The 18,204-nt window shown below is 48.7% G+C and overlaps 1 protein-coding gene across 1 annotated transcript in view; it reads left to right on the plus strand.

Moving 5' to 3' along the window:
* Nucleotides 1–1,874: 1,874 nt before the first annotated feature.
* The window catches only part of LOC105287600 (pituitary homeobox x), a 28,610-nt gene continuing 12,280 nt past the window's right edge, over nt 1,875–18,204 (plus strand). The window contains exons 1-3 of the mRNA XM_026969663.1: nt 1,875–2,193; nt 14,270–14,464; nt 15,496–15,722. Of these exons, the coding sequence (XP_026825464.1) occupies nt 1,875–2,193; nt 14,270–14,464; nt 15,496–15,722 (741 nt within the window). The remainder of the gene's footprint in view (nt 2,194–14,269; nt 14,465–15,495; nt 15,723–18,204) is intronic.

An 18,204-nucleotide genomic window follows, 5' to 3' on the forward strand; every position in this document is an offset into this window, starting at 1 on the left:
AGATCGCGACCAAGGGGAGAGCGCGCCCAAAAGAGCGAACGACGCCAACGAGGGGTACGAGAGCGAGACGCATCTAGGTGGGGAGCCTGCCAGCCGGGGCGTGCAGAGACGAAGAGAGAAGGAACGGATGGAGGGGAGTAAGAGCGAGCGAGCCGGAGGGAGAGGCGCAGTCAGACAGTCAGGCAGGCCGTCCGGCAAGCAAGCAAGGAAGGCAGGCAGGCAAGCAGGCAGCCAGGCAGGCAGGCAGGCAGGCAGGCTACCAGGCAGCCAGTGCACCAGCCAAGACCACTAGATCCGCACGGCTTACCGACTTAGAGACTTAAGCCGGCAGGCAGTCCGAAAGGCTCAACCGGCTAAGCCTGGCGGACCCACCTACCAACCGACTTACGCGGCGGTAGCCACTACGCCGCGACGTAGATACTTCCATCCGCCGGCGGGAAAATCGGGACACACCGCTGTGCGACCGGCACCACCGCCGCCGCCTCCTTGTATTTTCCTACGAACGCCGTGTCTCGCTCCGTCGCGGTTTACCGGCGACCGGCGTGCAAGATTGTGTCAAAGGTCAAGTAGTGTTGAGTGCCGCGTGATCATCACCATCATCGTTGTCGTTGACTGACGCGGCCAACGACGGCCGCGGATTGGAGGCGCCGTCGTCCTCGCACCAAATCACGCGTAGATCCACGCGCGGTGGTGAGAGAACAGGACGAAATATCGGGATACGGAAGTGGTGACAGTATAAGTCGCAGTGTCGCGAAGGTATCGCGCTTATCCGCCGCTCGCGTGGAACTGTCGGCTCCGATCAGTGACTAGAGAACCGATGGTTCACGGTGAACGTCTCGCTTGAAGACAGTTGGTGCCCAGTGCGTAGCACTGAGGATACCGCATGGCAACTTGATTGCGCATCACCTGTCAATCTGTCAACTCGAGGTGGCGATTCCCAATCGCGAGACTTGCTCCGAGTCTGAACTGCTCCACGCGCGTCTTCGCGTGGGAAGGCGTGTTACAGCGCGAAGATCGCGAATGTTTCCGACAACAGTCTCCAACGAAACGAGAGAAAAAGGGAGGAGCACGGTGAGAGAGATCAAGAGAGACGAAGACCTTCAGTGAGGTGGAAGATCACTCGCAAGGATGATAGTGCTGCTAGTTTAACCCACTTAACGCAGCCGGTTTCACAGTCCCGTTCTCCGTCGTCTCTTTTCCTTACGTAACACGGCGACGTTGAACTCGACGGTTTATCAGATTTATCAGGCATCCGTGAGTTCCTCCACGCCGCTTTTTGTGAATCTGCGACGAGTCCGTCCACATTTGGATTCCCGTAGATTCAACTTTTTCTAGGTGCCGACGGTGCGAAATATCGTGTACGTGCGCACCCCGTCGCCAACTCTAAGAAGATCAAAGAGGCGTGAGCAGAGTACCGACGGCACGGTGGACTAACGCTGTGAACCTTTCCAGTCATCTTTCTGAAAAACGAATCGCGGACGTGAGGTTTTCCTAAACGCGAACCTATGTCGAGGCAATCCATCGATTCGCCACTGACAACCGCTACGCGTCGGATTCTCGTGCGACGGGCACTCTGACGGAGTCCGGACCGTCCAGACCCTTGTGAATATTCAACCTCTCTTCGACGGAAACAAACTGCTTCATGTGCTCGATCAGGCATCGCCTCTAGGAGACACGTGAGGATCCTCGCCGACGATACCTCGTTCGTTCGCCAATCTGTGATCCGTCGGGGACACGCGAATGTGTTCGTAGGCTGGTGGACACCGGCGGGCAGACCGGCGTTTGATCGCGCTGATTCGCGGCCTCTCGCGGGCCAGGTTGATCGTGTCACCGAGTCGTAAGGAACAGTCAACACGACGTTAACCTTCTACAGCATGGAGCGGGGCGGCGGGGCCGGGGGGAGCCTCGAACTCGCCGGGGGCGGCGGCGGCGGTGGAGGCGGCGGCGGCGGCGGCGGTGGCGGTGGCGCGGATCTGTGCCTTCAGGATCTCGTGATCGGGCCTACGAGTGGCCTCTCCGTGCAGCATCATCAGCACGCGGTCGCGGCGACCGCCTCGATGGCCGGCCTGCATGGCGATCACCTGCAGGGCGCGATGCACCATCACGATCTGCACGGCAACTCGCATCACGACACCTCGATGCTACACAATTCCAGTCACCAGCTGCACCACGAGCCGCTCGAGAAGCTTAAACGTGGTGAGTCGTTCACAATACTAGAGACGGCGGGCCTCCTCGGCGAGTAGTCCTAAGATCGTGAATTTTATGGTTGCTACCGATCGCCAACTATGTGTCATCTAGTTGATCTCGTGAATAAACACGGCGTCTTTGTAAGAAATGTAGGATTGCGGATACCGTGCATTTTCCAGCGTTGAAATTATCAGGTCTCATCTTCATTTATGATATAAATTGAGAAATGATTATGAGATCGATGATGCGATCGAATAAGTTGTAATTTGTAATATTTTGTACATATATGTATATAAGCGATTGTAGTTGGTACTGCTTTCTCGTAGAGAAATTATTAGAGTGATCTAGTTTTATGCACAAAGTGCTCAGAAATCATTTATATATAATAGTTACTAAATCGGCGATATTAATTTATATAAATATTAATTTCTTTAATCAAAATTACATTTGTTCCTGCTCAGACGTGCAGAGAAATGGTATCAATTATTTCCGTTCAGAATTATTTCTCATCTACTTTTATGTACACGACGATAGCGCCGGATTTAGTAATTCGTCGTTCAGCGCAGAGTAATATAATACGTAATATAAATCTACCGATACAAATGTATTGAGATTGAATCTTAATTGGATGTAATTGACCGGAAGATCGCTACACAAAGTGCACTGGAGATGCGACCAACTATCGGATCGCGTAGCCCGAGATCTGAGTGATGAAGGGATTAGGTGAGCGCGCGATAATGTCACGGTAAAGTGGCTTCGCGCGAATGAGCTCGATAATTACAATCGGTGTGTTCCTTTGTGTATCGATCCCGACATGATACGCGATTTGCTTTTTTCCATCGTCGCCGCACGCGTTATCGCGATGTAATCGCTTGTAGCTTGCTTGTCGTTAACGTTTGGATTCCGTTGTCGGCGATACTATCGAGCCTCATTTGTCCGCGCGATAAGTATCCGACAACGTTTTCCCGACTTTGCAGCCGCGGCGCGAGCGGCCGCGCTATACTCGGCTATTATCTCCTGCATCACCGCCGAAAATCGCGTATCGCGGACGTTTCACGGACGCGGACGCGTTCTGCAAAACAAGACTGATACGACTGTGACGCTGCACAAAAGCGCGAAAGCCTCCTTTATTTGCGACAAACGCTGCATATGTGCAACAAATAAATACGCGCGATGCGCGCAAACAATCGCGCCACCCGAAATCAAACGATTCGACGATGGGAGCGGGATACGCGGCGTGATTCAGCTCCGATGAGTCGCGATCTGAAATATTCAATTACATACCACCTCGTCGCCGATAAACCTTGATAAGAGGGGGAGCAAAATTTAATATATTACGTATCCCGCTCGTTGCGCGCACTCTTATCGGGCGAAAGGTAATTCAGATGCGCTCGCTGCAAACATTTCCACTCCCGCAAGAGGAAATATCGTGCGAACGATATTTCTGTCGTGATTCACTGTCCGAATTATCGTCTATCACGTCACGCGCCACACGTTTCTCAAATGACGGTCTTTGTGCGATGATGATCCGACAAGTAATCGTTCGGCGGGATAAAAATTAGCAATTTGAGAAACTCGTTGTCTACTGAGATGAATTATTAAACAGTTTTTTTTTTTCTTTCAATGCAATGGGCAGAGGAGATTACCGTCTGATGAAACGGTGTTGATTCTCGTCAAGTGGCAGATAAAATTTTGGTACGAATAACTTCGATAAGCACCGCTACCATTCTGTTGTTCCGCCGCGATACCAACCAGGTACCAGATAAAACTTTGGGCTCATTGGGTGTTAAAGTGATCGCGCGTCGTCGTCGAAAAGTTAAAAACTCGCGTTTCTCTGCGGGACGCTCTGCCCCTGCATTCCTGTCACGTAAATGATTGCAGGATAACTCGCCATTGAGTACATAATTGTTTAATTTTTCTAGGTTCGGCATAAATGTACGGAATTCTTTCATTCCGTTCTTTCGTTGCCGAATCTGTCACTTCATGTCAAGAGAGAGATTTCTTCATATCTCACTTTCTTTTTTACAACTTTCAAGAATCTCGGGAAGACGAATAAGCTTCGCTCATACGATCATACGAAATTTCCGCGCGGAAACGCTTATGTTCTTCGCTTGTTAGATCGAGGACGTGGAGAACGCTCGCCTGGACGAACATCGAAGTCGAGCCTCGTAACGGCTGCGATGTTCGTCGTAAAGCGGAGTGATTCGACGGTCGAACGAATTCAGTCGCACGTACGGCGATCATCGAGGACGACGAAGACGATCTTCCCCGTAGTGGCAGCGCCGCCACCACCTGTTTTGTGATTCATTAACTCACCGGCTTATCGGGATAAGGCAGACTTATCCGGGGCTCGAACCCGACACTGCGGCTAAACCCGATCTTATTCCAATGGCATCCTCCTCCACCTATCCTATCCCCGTTTCAGTTTCAGTCCTAGACCCGCCGGCGCCGGCGAGTTTCCGCTACCCCGGATCGCGGCTACTTTTACGCGAGACTACTCTATTCTTCCCGCGAATGCACCGGATTTCCTCGGTCGCTTGGTCCCGGTTACGACGAAACGGTAAAACGTGATCGTACATCGATCCGCACATGTAAATTAGCGCGACTCTCACGTCGGGGAATCACGCCGCATCCGCATTGGTTCGATCGTCTCTCGGCGAGTCTTTTCGAGAAACGAAACCGCGGTTGGATGATCGGAGATCGTGGATTATTATAGTTTTTCATGCATAATCGTTTCCCTGTCGTTGCACGAGCTGGCTTATTTTCGAGCCGTGCGTTGTTTGTCGTCACGCCCGATCGGGTCAACAGGTACGACATTGACGAATTCGGGGCGGTCGCGGGCGAATTAAAATTTCTATCGGGAACGCTCTACTCCACATATTATTGTCATTAATATCGCGGCGGGATTACGCGGGCTCTATTAATATCGACGCGTCGATAGGAATTAACGCCAACGCCGACCGCGATAAAAGCAACGCGCTCTCCCCTAATGAAAACGATGACGCGGAAACAGTGGTCGGCCACCGATCGGGTCGAGATTGCGAACGAAAATTCGACAGGAGGAATCGTCGCAGAGAAAATCCGTTACCCCTTCGACAGTGGGGCCCAATATTTTGCCAATAGAGCGGCATACGGTCTGCTCCGATCTGCGCGGCCACCGTTAGTCATTAACTACCCCTTTATTATCACGCGGCCTTCGGCGATCGGGCTAGCAGATGCGCCAAAGTCAACCCCTTGGTGCCCCCTTCCGTTCTTCCCTCCGTCGGGCTAATGGTGTTGACAAATTGCTCGGCTAGCCTCCGGCCTCCCCGGGGAACGTGAACCCGCAAAAGTCTCCTCGCGCCGCAAACTTATAGGCGTTTACACGCGAAATTGGACCGCGGATCGGGATTTCTGCATGCGGGACATAAACTTTGCCGTGCAACAATCTCGGATGAAACTTCGAATTCCCGAATGAGACAAAACACCCGCGCGACGGGCAAAATGTTTCTCAAAACGGCGTTTCCTCGATCTCTGTCTAGGGAAATTTAAGTGACAAAGGCAGCAAAGTTTTATTAGTAGCGACGTCGCGATTATATTTCAGAATTGTTCCGGGATAATTAACGGATACATTTTCGCGCACGATTGCTCCTTTTTGAATCGTTCAACACCGGCGAGCGGGCGGTTCGACAAGCCGCGCTGACGTTCCGGTTCGATTTTCTCGATCAGCCAGCCAATCGTGACGATCCTTTAAGCGCCGGGGATCGAACCGGTGGGATCAACATAGAAATGAACTGATTTCCTTCCCATTATCTCAGCTGCTGCGGCAAGGCAGGTCCCTGTCTACCTCAACAACGAGGTTCTGTGTACTCAGTGGGTTCCAGCCGTCGGGGTAGGCTCATTCCCGAGGGTTGTTTCGACCAACTAGATTCCTGTGCGTGCCGATGTGTGAGAACAGACCGAGAGATCGGCCGGTGACCAAACTGTGTGACAAACGTACACGATTGTCAAAGCAGGTGCTGGTGCTATGTCTTACGACCATGTTGGTGAATCGAAATTATTTTTACAATGTCGTTTCTAACCAAGAAATATGTATATGTATATATTTTATTCATTCATTCATTTTTCCATGTTCATTACTTCGCGTCAGAAATATTTTATACGTGCTGCCTTATTTATGTCTCCACTCGATCGCGAGTGTAAATAAATCAGGGTTGTTAAGGAACTCGGATGATCGGTCGAGGAAAGCCGACACGAGTCGATTCTTTAGAATCTTGTATGGGAAACCATGTCTCACGCCGGCTGCATAATTTCTCGCCGCAACGAAATATATCCATATCCACGAGTGCCTCTCGGATTCTAATCCTCGAGTTCCCGGGGAGCGCCAGGCAGTCTGTGCTCGCGGAACCTATCGCCAGATTTTTCCGAAACACCCTCGGTCACGCCCCTTGAGGTACGAAGCGGACACTCGTTCTCGTGTTACCCATCGGTTCCATGTGCCTCCGTCACGTCGCGCGTCGGGACGAAGCTAAACGAATTGCGAGACAGCCAGATAACGAATCCTATCCATGGAACTGCCGACGTTTCCGTGTCAGGCAAACAAACTAATCGGACATGAGGCCTTCTCCCTATCACGAGAAGAGAAATTGATCTCCCGCATAGAACAAAACACTCTAAGATAATCTACTACAAACTGTGTAGTAACAATTACGCGATTTCAGACACGCCACAAGTTGCCGAGATCGTCAGGAGTTGCGAAGGTGAATTTCGACTCCAGCTAATATCAGAATCGCATGTCAGAAAGACGAGAGGATCAGAACGACTGCAACAATCCTCGGTTGCACTCCTGATCTCCGTTCTCCAACAATAGATCGCTTTTAACGAGCATCGACGTGACGCACCGCACGAGTGTCTTTACGTATTTATAGGCGGAGCGATTTTAAGACTCCGGACACAAAATACTTTGCTCACGGCTGACGCGTAGCGCCCGGTTGTGGTTGACTAATAAACGACTTCCTAAGGAAGCCAAGGATTAGGAGATTAGGGGCGTAGACCCTGCGGGGCGGACTAAGATCCTCTCTTTCTCTCCTCTCTTTCTTTCTCTCTCGCTTCCGAGGAGATTGCCGGGCCCGCAGGTGCTCTCACCATGCCGTCGTACCTCAACCCTGACGTAACCCCGATGTGCCTTCTCTCTTACGGGGAGCCGTACGCTTTAGTAATTATTGGACTCACGGCTGCGCTCGTCCGTCATCCGAGAAACGCCGTCCTTCCCGATACGTGACACATTTTGGTTTTCTCCGGAAAGCACCGATTCAGGAAAACGTGCGTCCGTCGGAGGAAAGACTCGCGTCTTGTTTCATGAAATGCAAGCGCGGAGGGCAGATTGATGAAAGGAATAAATATGGGGTTAATGCGATACGAAATATTGTTGCTTATTACTTTTTGCTTAATTAAAGTGTCAGACTTTTATGCAATGTTGACGGATTCGAGATGCAAGTGCGAGAGCGTAAGAGAATTCCGACGATAGAGCGATTCGTGTGACTTTTCAAGCGCCTCGCAGCTGCGTGATACGTATATTTCGCCGACCCCCTTTTGTAACCCCCTTTGTCGTCGAGTTACGGCGCGCCATGGTCCACTAAACACCCACAATTTTTGCGCCACGTGTCATTTATTCATACCCGCGTATTACCTTCTCATTGGCCATCAGTGACGCCGCCGAGCGTAAACTGATCAAGTCTTTGAAAATCGTATTAACAACGTCATCGTCGTGTAGAAACACTTTTCTTGGCCTATTATCCGCGCGTTACGCGGAATTTATAAGTGCACGAATATTTATGGAGAATGCAACACATTGTATCAATATTTGTAAAAGGTTATAAAAATGTAGATCTAACTATAAACGTATAAACTATAAACGTATGTTGGTATCAACAACCTGTTAACATCTGAGTACTATTTATAATATTCAGCCTGTTCTACAGTTCTTCATATATATGTATAATATAAAAATTGTCATCCAAATAAACGCTATAGACGCCACGAGGAATATAAATCATTTTTCACGAATTAACGCGATCGAGATATCGCCGCGATTACGGCAATAAATTAATAGCAGAACGTCAATTCGCCAAATATCTCTTGATCGACGCCACGTATATTGATGCGAGCTTTATTGTTGCGCGCGAGCAAAACTTGTGGGTGATGAGAGCGGCGTCGAAATAACAGCGCGCTGTTAATTTTGTATCGGAGATCGGACTAACAGTGGCCTAAATCATAATCCGCGGCTTTTATAGTTTCCACGGCTTAACGTCGGTGTACAGTCATCGCGGTCCGGATTATGCCCGCGCGTATATCGAAAAATTAACGCGGATACATTATTTACTCGCGCTGCGAACAAACATTAATTTTCAATTACGTCGGCCGCACATCGAATTATTGTGGAATACCCGAGTTGCATTTTCAGTTTCTTAAATATTAATAACACGTTACGGAGGAGAGTTGTGTATATTATTTTGGTTACGTCGAAACTTAAGGTAGAAATTAAAAAACCATCAATTTTCCTGATTTTTACATAAAATGTAAAATTATACAATTATAGTATATAAAAATGAGAAAATCAACTCAAGAATAATTTATCCTCACATTGCAGTAAATCTCGTAATATCATGTAACTCTTTCGCATTAACTATTATTCCATGGAAAAAGCGCATCTACAGTCAGTTTTACGCGAATCCTGATACATTCCGATTGTGCATAGTGGTTCTCGATAGCGCGACGACAGAGGGTTCACTGTAACATCGCGATATCGACGAAAGGGCGTACGTCGACTTGGTCGGAGCGCAAACTCGGGCATGGCCGAGGTCATGGGATCCGGACGAAAGAACCGATGGGGCTAAATGGGATGGGATGAAAACGTTGTGCACGCGGTTTCGCCGTTTAGTCGTCGTCGACAACGACGACGACGGCGACGACGCTCTCGCATGCACAGCCGCTCCGTAAAATCCGTGCGGATTAGCGGTCCACTAATATATCCCGCGCGCGTAAAAACGCTGAGCGCGACGAGGCAGCTGAGATATTCGTTCCCGTCGTCGTGTTCCCCTCGCTCGCTCGCTCGCGGAGCACCGGTTTGTCTTTGGCATAAAATAACTCGAAGCACGGGGAAAAGTAATAAATTTGTGAGTTACAACCTGTCTCGTCGTCCCTCTAGTTATCGTCCCTCTTCCTCACCGCCGTCGCTCCTTTTTGTCGTTCCAACTCGTCTTTCTTTATTCCGTCCGGTCGACCGTCTGTGCGCTGCGATTCCTCTCCACCCTCCTATTTCTCTTCCTCCTCCTTTTCCTCGTGGACCGAATTTCGACTTGTCGTCTACTGCGTGAAAACACGTGCGAACCAACGTAATGCGACACTATGTATTTCCCTCGGTGTGAAGGGATCCGTCGAAGCGCCTAGGCGCGCCTTTCTTCTCTCTCGTTTCACGAAAACGTCGGAATCGAGGGTGCGCCCTTCTGGTCACCGTCGTGCGGATAGCGCGTAACCTTACCCCAACGTCCAATTTCAAGTTCGCGTTTGTTCCATGCAGCGTCGATCAGTCGAGCCCTCGATTCCATTCCGCCTGGAAATTCGCAAGGTATCGTTGATAGACGTTATCGTCCAAGGCATACGAAGCGAGTCCGTTCATGCCTGCGTCCACTAGAAGAAAAGTCCATATTGTTTCGACGTTTTTGGGTCGTATGGGATCAATATATGATCTCTTTTGTGCTCTCTCTCTTCGAGTAACGGGATGCTGCAGCGCGAATAGGATCGGGGCCGTCGAACGAGTTTGACAGCACGGGGTGGAGAGTGTCGGAACCACATTCCGCCCTCTCGGGCTTCTCTCATCCTCTTTCTCTCTCTTTTTCCCTGTTACTCGCCGGCAACTCGGGTGCCACGGATCCACGGTGGCCACCGGCGGACAAGCACACAGCCGTCAAACGATACGACATCTTAAGCCTCCGGGAACTCCGCGGGGGATCTCGTGGGAACGTGGCGCGCGCGTTAGACACCACGAAAGTGTATCCACACGAGCGACACTCTGGAAAATCATTGCGCTACGTCCCTCCCTCGCGCTCGTCTCTTATCAGAAGCGTGCAGGAAACGTTCACGAAATGCACGTCGCGACATTGAATTCTGCCATTCGGCGCTCGATCGAGCCCGATTTAAGTCTGAAACTTGAGAACTGTCAAAAAACCGATAATTCGGTGCTCGGATGTACGGAAAAATATAGTAATATTGTCGCAACATATTTCGCTCGCCTTGTCTGTCACTATCTTCGAAAGCGTATCGAATTTTGCCTGTCAAGTACTCAAACTGTCAATTCGAATTCCAATTGCATGCGTAAATTCAGTTGCACATCTCATAATAACGAATAATCGCATGATTCTATTATAATTACAAGAAAAAAGAAAAAAGCGTGCTCGCGAAAAAGTGGGAGGAACTTGACGGCCCAAAGTTCGACGCGTGTGCACACGTTTGCGATGCACATCGAAGCGTGAGAAGAGTGGCGGTCTATAAATTTCACTCGGTGAGTAGGTCGCTCGAGAGTAGTGCTAGTCAGATCACGGTGTAGATTATGCGATTAACTCTAATCTTGAAATAATATACAAGCGGCCACGTGCGGGAGACTCCGCTGGTGCACGTTATCTTTATCGGAACGAGGAAGCCGAGTATCCCTCGGTTTAACATTTAAATACTTTCGCAGCGCGCCAAAAAAACGAGGATCCGGCAATTGCGATTCAGGAATCGCGGAAAGTCGCGCGATTAAAAAAGACGGATGAACACGTTCCAATTCACTAAGTATTTGTAATTCTCCCTGGGAACTGCACATCATTGTTATCGCCAATAACAAGATAATCCGCCTTGCACCTTCGAATAGTTTCGGAATTACTGTTTGCCTATTTGCGGGGAAAGGACTCGGCGATAAGGCGGCGGCATTTCGGCGTGCTCGTCCTGCGGCGGCGAGCAGCCTTGGCAAACAGACCGCTCGTCGTGTTTCACGAGGTTTATCTCGGTATGCCCACTCGTAGGGAAACACTTTTACACGTGTTCCGCGGCCGCCGGGCGGCCATTTAAGTAACCGATCTGTTTGCACACCGGAGATTACGAGATCGCGGCCTCGCAGCACCTATTTACACGCCGATATCAAAGGCATTCCATCTGATAGTTTTTTTCTTTTCTTCTTCTTTTTCTTTTTTAGGGGGTGCAGAGGGGAGTTACCGCGTTCCATTGCATCGCGCGCAATTTGGGGAATAAATTTTGATTGTGAGATTACCGAGTCAGACATTTCCGCGGCGCGATTTCGGCGTGCCACGGCACGCGGCTGCGCTTCCCGATCGAGATCGCGCCGGACTTTGTGTCTTGCATAATCCGCTTGTCGTCGCTGCTCATCTGCACGTGCGTTTCGCAGGTCGGCGAATTAATCACAAATTCCGCTTGGCGAGCCGTGTATTTATACGGTGCCCGCAAGGAAACGCGTCCGGCAAGGCGGGGATCGAAATCGACATAATTTTCGGCCAGCTCGAGCTTCAAACACAGGTTATTCGTGCGGAGGTGACAAGCAAATACCGGAAAGGAAAAGTTTCAATCGTTGACCGATGAATTAAATCATCCCGAAATGTCAACGTTCGTGCGATACATAAGACGTTATCGTTTCCTTCAAGTGTGCTAAAGAGACGTGTACTATATAGTATTATTATTATAATTTATGACGACACAGAGCACTTTGTCCCTCTGAATATTTTGAAGCGTATCACAAATGTACTTTACGTTAATCGTCACGGATAAACGCGGAGATCGCTTCCGCGTATCTACCACAGCGCCAGGATCCAAATTTCCCGAAATTACACCAACTTCAATCTTCTTCAATCCTCCGTCGCCGCGAGCGATAAATAACAGTAATGATTGTGTAAACATACACAGCGCGGAGCGCACGAAAATCCGCGTGGATGATCGCGCGGCGCTCACCCGAGCGAGATTGATTTACGCGACGCGAAGTCGCGATATTCGTCAATATCAATTTTCCGCGGCAGCACGATGATTTTCGCCACGTGCCCCTTCGGTATCTCTCCTACGAATTTATAGCCGAGCTATAAATACGCGATGGCCTGGGAGTGAAAGGGAAAGAGACAGAGGCAGGGAAGAATCCGCCAGTTTTCCGGAATATGTCACTTGCGCGCGATTGTGATGTGAAAAGTCGTGTCGACGCGCGAAACAGTCGCTAAAAGCGCTCTTGCCGAATGTCTTCGCCCGGTGAATTCGACCAATGGAAAGATACAAACGACAATGCTCGCTGAATCGTTTGATGACAAACGTCAACGACGAGCGTTTGGCGCGCGTCCGCCTGACGACTTCCTCGATTGCGCTGCGCGAACGACCATGCAACTCGCGAGTGGAGCGAGTAAATTAACGCCGCACACGCACACGTCGCCTTGAAATATCGCGTGCGCCGACAGGTACGTCTTCCGCTGCCAAAAAATCTCGCGTTTACGTTCGCGCGCGCGAAACGGCGCCGTGATAAAGTGCACCGAGATGTCATAACTTCGCTTGAAATAGGCGCGAACGAAATTACTGAAATTTACGTTTAATTACCATGTGACAGAAGGAAAGAGAGAGAGAGAGAGCTAGTCAAAACTTGCATAATATTAGGATTATGCAATTATCATACGATTAATAAAAATTCTGTAATCGTCTGTAATGAGAGAGATAATTATGCCATTCCCGAAATTATTTTTTCAACAGTGTTAAAGTTTCTCTAACAAATCAGGAATCACCCTTTCTTGAAACGAACATCTCTCTGCGTATCTAGATATCGAAAATAATAGATTTCACTGCACCAACAATTCGATCCCTTTTCCTAAGACTCTGAGAAGATTAATTCAAACTCAATCTTCTCTTTCTCAAATTAATGTTTCTTCAGTTCTCAGCGATTGTCGATCATACTCGCGGTGAAATTACACCGATCTCCGCCTTCGAATAAAATTGACTAATTCCAGTTCGATAATTCCAGTTTGAGCGTGTTCGAGGCCTCCGTCGTTGAAATATCGCAGAAAGGAGTTCCGTCTGTGCTCCATACACACATACATACACACATTCATACATCAGTGGGAAACACATGTGTGCACTGGGTGCACACTTGGCGAAGCGTCGTGGAAGAGTGACACGCGCGTCTTTGTGGTTCATGGCAGGCCCAGCGGCACTAAATCAGCTCGAGTTATGCGCCGACTAATTGTGAACCGCGTCCCTCCTCTTTGCCGCCCCCGTGGAAACCAAATATAACTAAACGGAGCGCAACTAAACGACCGGGCCGATTAACTTCTCAACCCGCCCCGCGTGACATCGCTCGTACGTGAAGGCTCGCACACACCGACGACCCGAACCGCGGAAAGAGAAAGAAGAGAACCAATCTGGAGGCAGATTCTCCATCGCTTTTTTACCACGTCTACCACGTCGCCGGATAAATAGTCGTTGATTGAGGGGCGGTTCGCCATGACGGGACGTAACTTTTATTTGGGTGGGCAAGGAACACGCGTTTATCCATCATCATTCGTGCGAATTGTGTGTATGACTATTACGGGAAACTACATGCGCGTGAGTGTACGCAAAGGGTTCAATAAACTTACTGGGACACTAGCACGAAATTGTCACCAGAGATAAAGCTAGTAAACGATAAAGAGAATTAATTGTCTATAAGTTAATAATAAAAATAGATATATTAAATAGATATAAAATAGATATGTATATAATTTGAGAAAGCGCCACATTTGCTCCTTTTATCGAATCACTTGAAGTTATTAATCAATTTAACGGTATCAACAATGAGACAGTTTGTATAATAAATTAGCATTTATCCATAATCATCGTCTCGATCATTCGTCTTGGTCGAATCAGAAACGGCAGTGCACTGTTCGTTACGTTCACGAAATCGTGCGAGGATGACTGAGCGCAACGCTCGAAAAGAAACGAAAAGAAACTCGGTCCCCCCAATTAACGAGCGCGGTCTCGGCCGGGAATAAATAAGGATTACTGTGCGCCTAGACGACGTTGCAAGAGGGTGTGATGTGTTTTGCAGTCTGGGCGCAGAGCGACTTCGGGGACGAAACTAACGGGGGCCTCGCAAGGCTCGACGCGGGTCACGGCGCCCACACCCCCGGTGGTAGCAATCCCAGCACACCGGGAGCAACCCCCACAACACCCTCCGGTGGATACTCCACTGCTCAGCCAAGGAACCGCACAAACACCACTCACAGGCAGGACATCCGAAAAGGTACGTATCGATTACGCGAGAATAAAAAGGGTTCCGTGACTGTCTTGCGCTTTTTTCGTGTTGAAATTATGGCGATATTATAGAACGGAAAAATTACACAATTACAACAATTTTTGTACGATGATGTCATCTAATATTGTTTTATTTTCTAATGTTATCTTGATTATTTTAATATTATTTGGTATTGAGACATAAAAGTTTCTATACCGACTTTCATACTGTTACTGCTTAATTTTATTGCTTTGTTATTGATCGTAGATGTTTCATACTTTTGATGTATTGTTTCAAAATGTACATGATGTCTGGTATATCCGCAATCGCTCTTGATTCAAAGCTCGACATTAGACAATGTAACGAGAGCGACGTATTTGCACGAATCAAAATTTAGTTCACGGAGGGAAGAGAGGAGTTTCGATGGACGCCATCCTCACTCGCGTTTACACGGAGTCCGCGCGGAATGGTGGATGACGGCGAACGGGTGGCGGGAAGAGGTGGAGGCGCGGAAAAGGTCGCTTACGTTTGTTTGCACGTTTGTTCGGCACTTAGCCGGAACACTCTCACCCGCGTTCTAAATCCCCGCAAATTGAAATATCTCCCGGAGTCTTAGGTTCCCGGTTAACAACAAACCTTCGCCGCGATCTCTTTGTCCGCTGTAACAGTGAGCGGAAGTGTCGGCACCCCCACGTGGTTCTTGCGCGAGCAATCCGTCACATTTCCATCATGGGATAACCGCATAAACGCGAATCAATCGCAGTTTATTTATTAAATATATGATAAAGAACATTATTTTTAAAGTATACAACAGAAAATGGTAACTAATGAAATGAAAGTCGGAATTGCCAATGGTTTTTTGATTACGATTCTTTGTCAAGATTTGAACACGTGTATCAAATAGATACATGATTAAATATTGCTTGTGCGATTAAAGATAGCAGTTTTAATTTATGATCAGTTCTCTACTTGGCATACTATTGATGATTTTGGCGAGGATATGATATCGTAACACTTTGCAGGTGTACGAACACCACCAGAAGTGAAACACGAATTGGGTGCCGGTGGCGGTGTCGTTTCCCCCGGAGTCAACGATACCGATGACAAAGATGGGAAGAAGAACAAACGACAGAGGCGACAGAGGACGCATTTTACGCAGCATCAGCTTCAGAATTTGGAGATGACATTTATGAGGAACCGATATCCAGATATGTCGACCAGGGAGGAGATAGCTTGCTGTACGAACCTCACGGAAGCTCGAGTCAGGGTAAGAGAATGTATCACAATTTACATTGCGAAGATACATTGAATGTTTAGCGCTAGAATCATTGCGCAAATATTTCAATGATCCCGAGATGAAATATAAAGATGACGCGAACAGTTATTATAAACGAAATTGTCTAAAATTTTAGATTTTTATATAATAATTCGTCTTAAAACTTGAAGTTTGTTAAAGAAAGTATACAAACACAAACGTATATTTAATGAAAAATAACTGAAATTCGATGCTTTTCAATAATTTGTTTGACCAAATAACGTTAATTCGATAGAATGCCCGTGTCGGGTTTCCGCTTTCTGAAACATTAGCGATCCCGAGGATTGTCTTCTCAGGAAGTCTTGGAGAGGCGAGAAGTAACAGCAACATTGGAATGGTGCCCAAAAATTTTGAGCCCGTGACGAACAAAGCGGTAACAGACACCTCACAATGGACGCATTGAGGCGTCGAGATATCGGTTACAAAGGCAACAATCTGTAGACTGTGGCTGGCACCTCCGTGTCTTGTATCAATGAAGTCCGCGAACGATTTTTAGAGACGAGAGATGAGGACCAGGACGTTGTAAATGACTTATTAAACGTTAATTGATAAACACTTCTAATCGTGACAAGAATGTTTCTTTCAATTTCTATTTGATTATTTAAAAGGAAGAATCATCTATCTACGAAATAAAACTAATAATGAAACTCATAATCAGATCGAAAATTTCACGCAATTATCGATCCAAGACAATCACGTATCATCATGACGCATTAAAATATGACAATGAATAGAAATGAACAATGAATAACATTTCTCTGAGAGTACTTCTGAAGCTGTAAAAGGAAGATACTTTTCGGGACACGACTCGAAATGCGGAAACTAGACTATCCGAAAGTTCGCAAAGCCGAAAGTGCTTTATGAATCCTCGGTGCTCACGGCGACTGATTCGTGAACAAACGACGTCGCAAGTCCGAGAGAGATCTCGGAGCGGCCAGTGACACTCTTCAAGAACCCATTCCGGCGAACGTTCTTGAGATCGCGAGACGACGAAAGGCGCGAACGGCGAATGCGTGGACGAGGCACCGGAACGGAGGAGAGCACGGGGGGATTTGCAGAGGAGAGCGGCCAGATAGGAGGTCACACGGGGAAAGAGGTGAGAGTGCCGCGGGCAGGCCGCAGGGGAGGCTTTGCGCCGGTAAGCCCCGGTGGATTTATAGAACCGCACACAGCGTGGTACGGTGTTCCCGCCACAGTGCTATACGCCATGTACCAAAACGCTGCAGATCCCTGGCCGTCGCGGTACCGTCGCCGTCGGTGCCTCTGCTCGCTCGCAAACTGTAACGTCGTTATGGGGACATTCTTCATTTTAAACCCTCCGCGCGTTTACTTGAAAGGCGAAGGACACGTCCATCCCGGGATGATCTTCGATCTCTTGGAGTACAAGTGAGACGAGTTTGAATACCCTTTGAGGTGATGACGTAGATGCAACTCGGAGAACGCGATCTACATTCGCATTCAAATTTTTCGAGGCTTCCGTTTGATAAAGTCAGAAAGAGAGAAAGTCAGTATCTTCCGGGAATCCCCTTAGCGAGATGCTATCACGCTGCACGAGCGAAACCGCGAGATCTCGGAGGGAGGAATAAGCCGTTAACCCGGCGCGGAAAGTATCTCTGAGTTTCGCATTCCGGTGGCGTGCTACAGATTTTGCCTCATACTCGGTCGCGGGCTCAATTATCACACGTGCCGAGATGAGAGGCGAACGATCTCATTGAGGCAAACTAGGACCACGGCGATTGCGTCGTCACCCGAGCTCTCGCACATACACGTGGCACTCACGGGGGAGGAGCTCATTTTCTCGGCGCAGTGTAATGTCACGGAAATCCCTGGTGCCGGATAAAAGATCCGGAAACGTCATATAGGAGAGGAAAACAGAAAGAGAGGGAGAGAGAGAGAGACAGCAAAAGAGGAACGGAGCGGAAAGCGAGAGCGAGAGTGGAAGAGAGAGGCCAAGCGCGCGCGAAGCTGGGTACAGTTATCTGCAAAGAGGCAGGCGTATGTTTCGGTCGGTGGCAGCAGAGCGCGGCTGTCCGAGATAATCCGCCGGTGATTAAGACCATAAATCCATCGGCGGATTAGTATGGTTGCACCGCACACCCCGTGGCGGCGCTCTGGCTGGTGCACGGCAGTCGCTGCAGCCTCCGGCGGTGTAGTGCTGCTCTCTCTCTCTGTTTTCCCTCATCCCCTTCACCCTGGAGCACTCTGTCTCTTTTCGTTCTCCATCCAATTCTGCGAACTCTCTCTCTCTCTCTCTCTCTCTCTCTCCTCTCTTTCACCCCCGCACAATCATCCACCCCTCTGGACCCCTGATTGCGGCGCGACACACATCCAGAATAACGCGCTGGTGTACTTCGGCGCGGCAAAGGGGTTGCGCGAGTGAGAGAGATAACAGATAATAGAGAGAGCAATTGACAGAGAGAGATAGAAAGAGAGA

The sequence above is a fragment of the Ooceraea biroi genome, chromosome 5, assembly GCF_003672135.1.
Source record: "Ooceraea biroi isolate clonal line C1 chromosome 5, Obir_v5.4, whole genome shotgun sequence".
Lineage (NCBI taxonomy): Eukaryota > Metazoa > Arthropoda > Insecta > Hymenoptera > Formicidae > Ooceraea > Ooceraea biroi.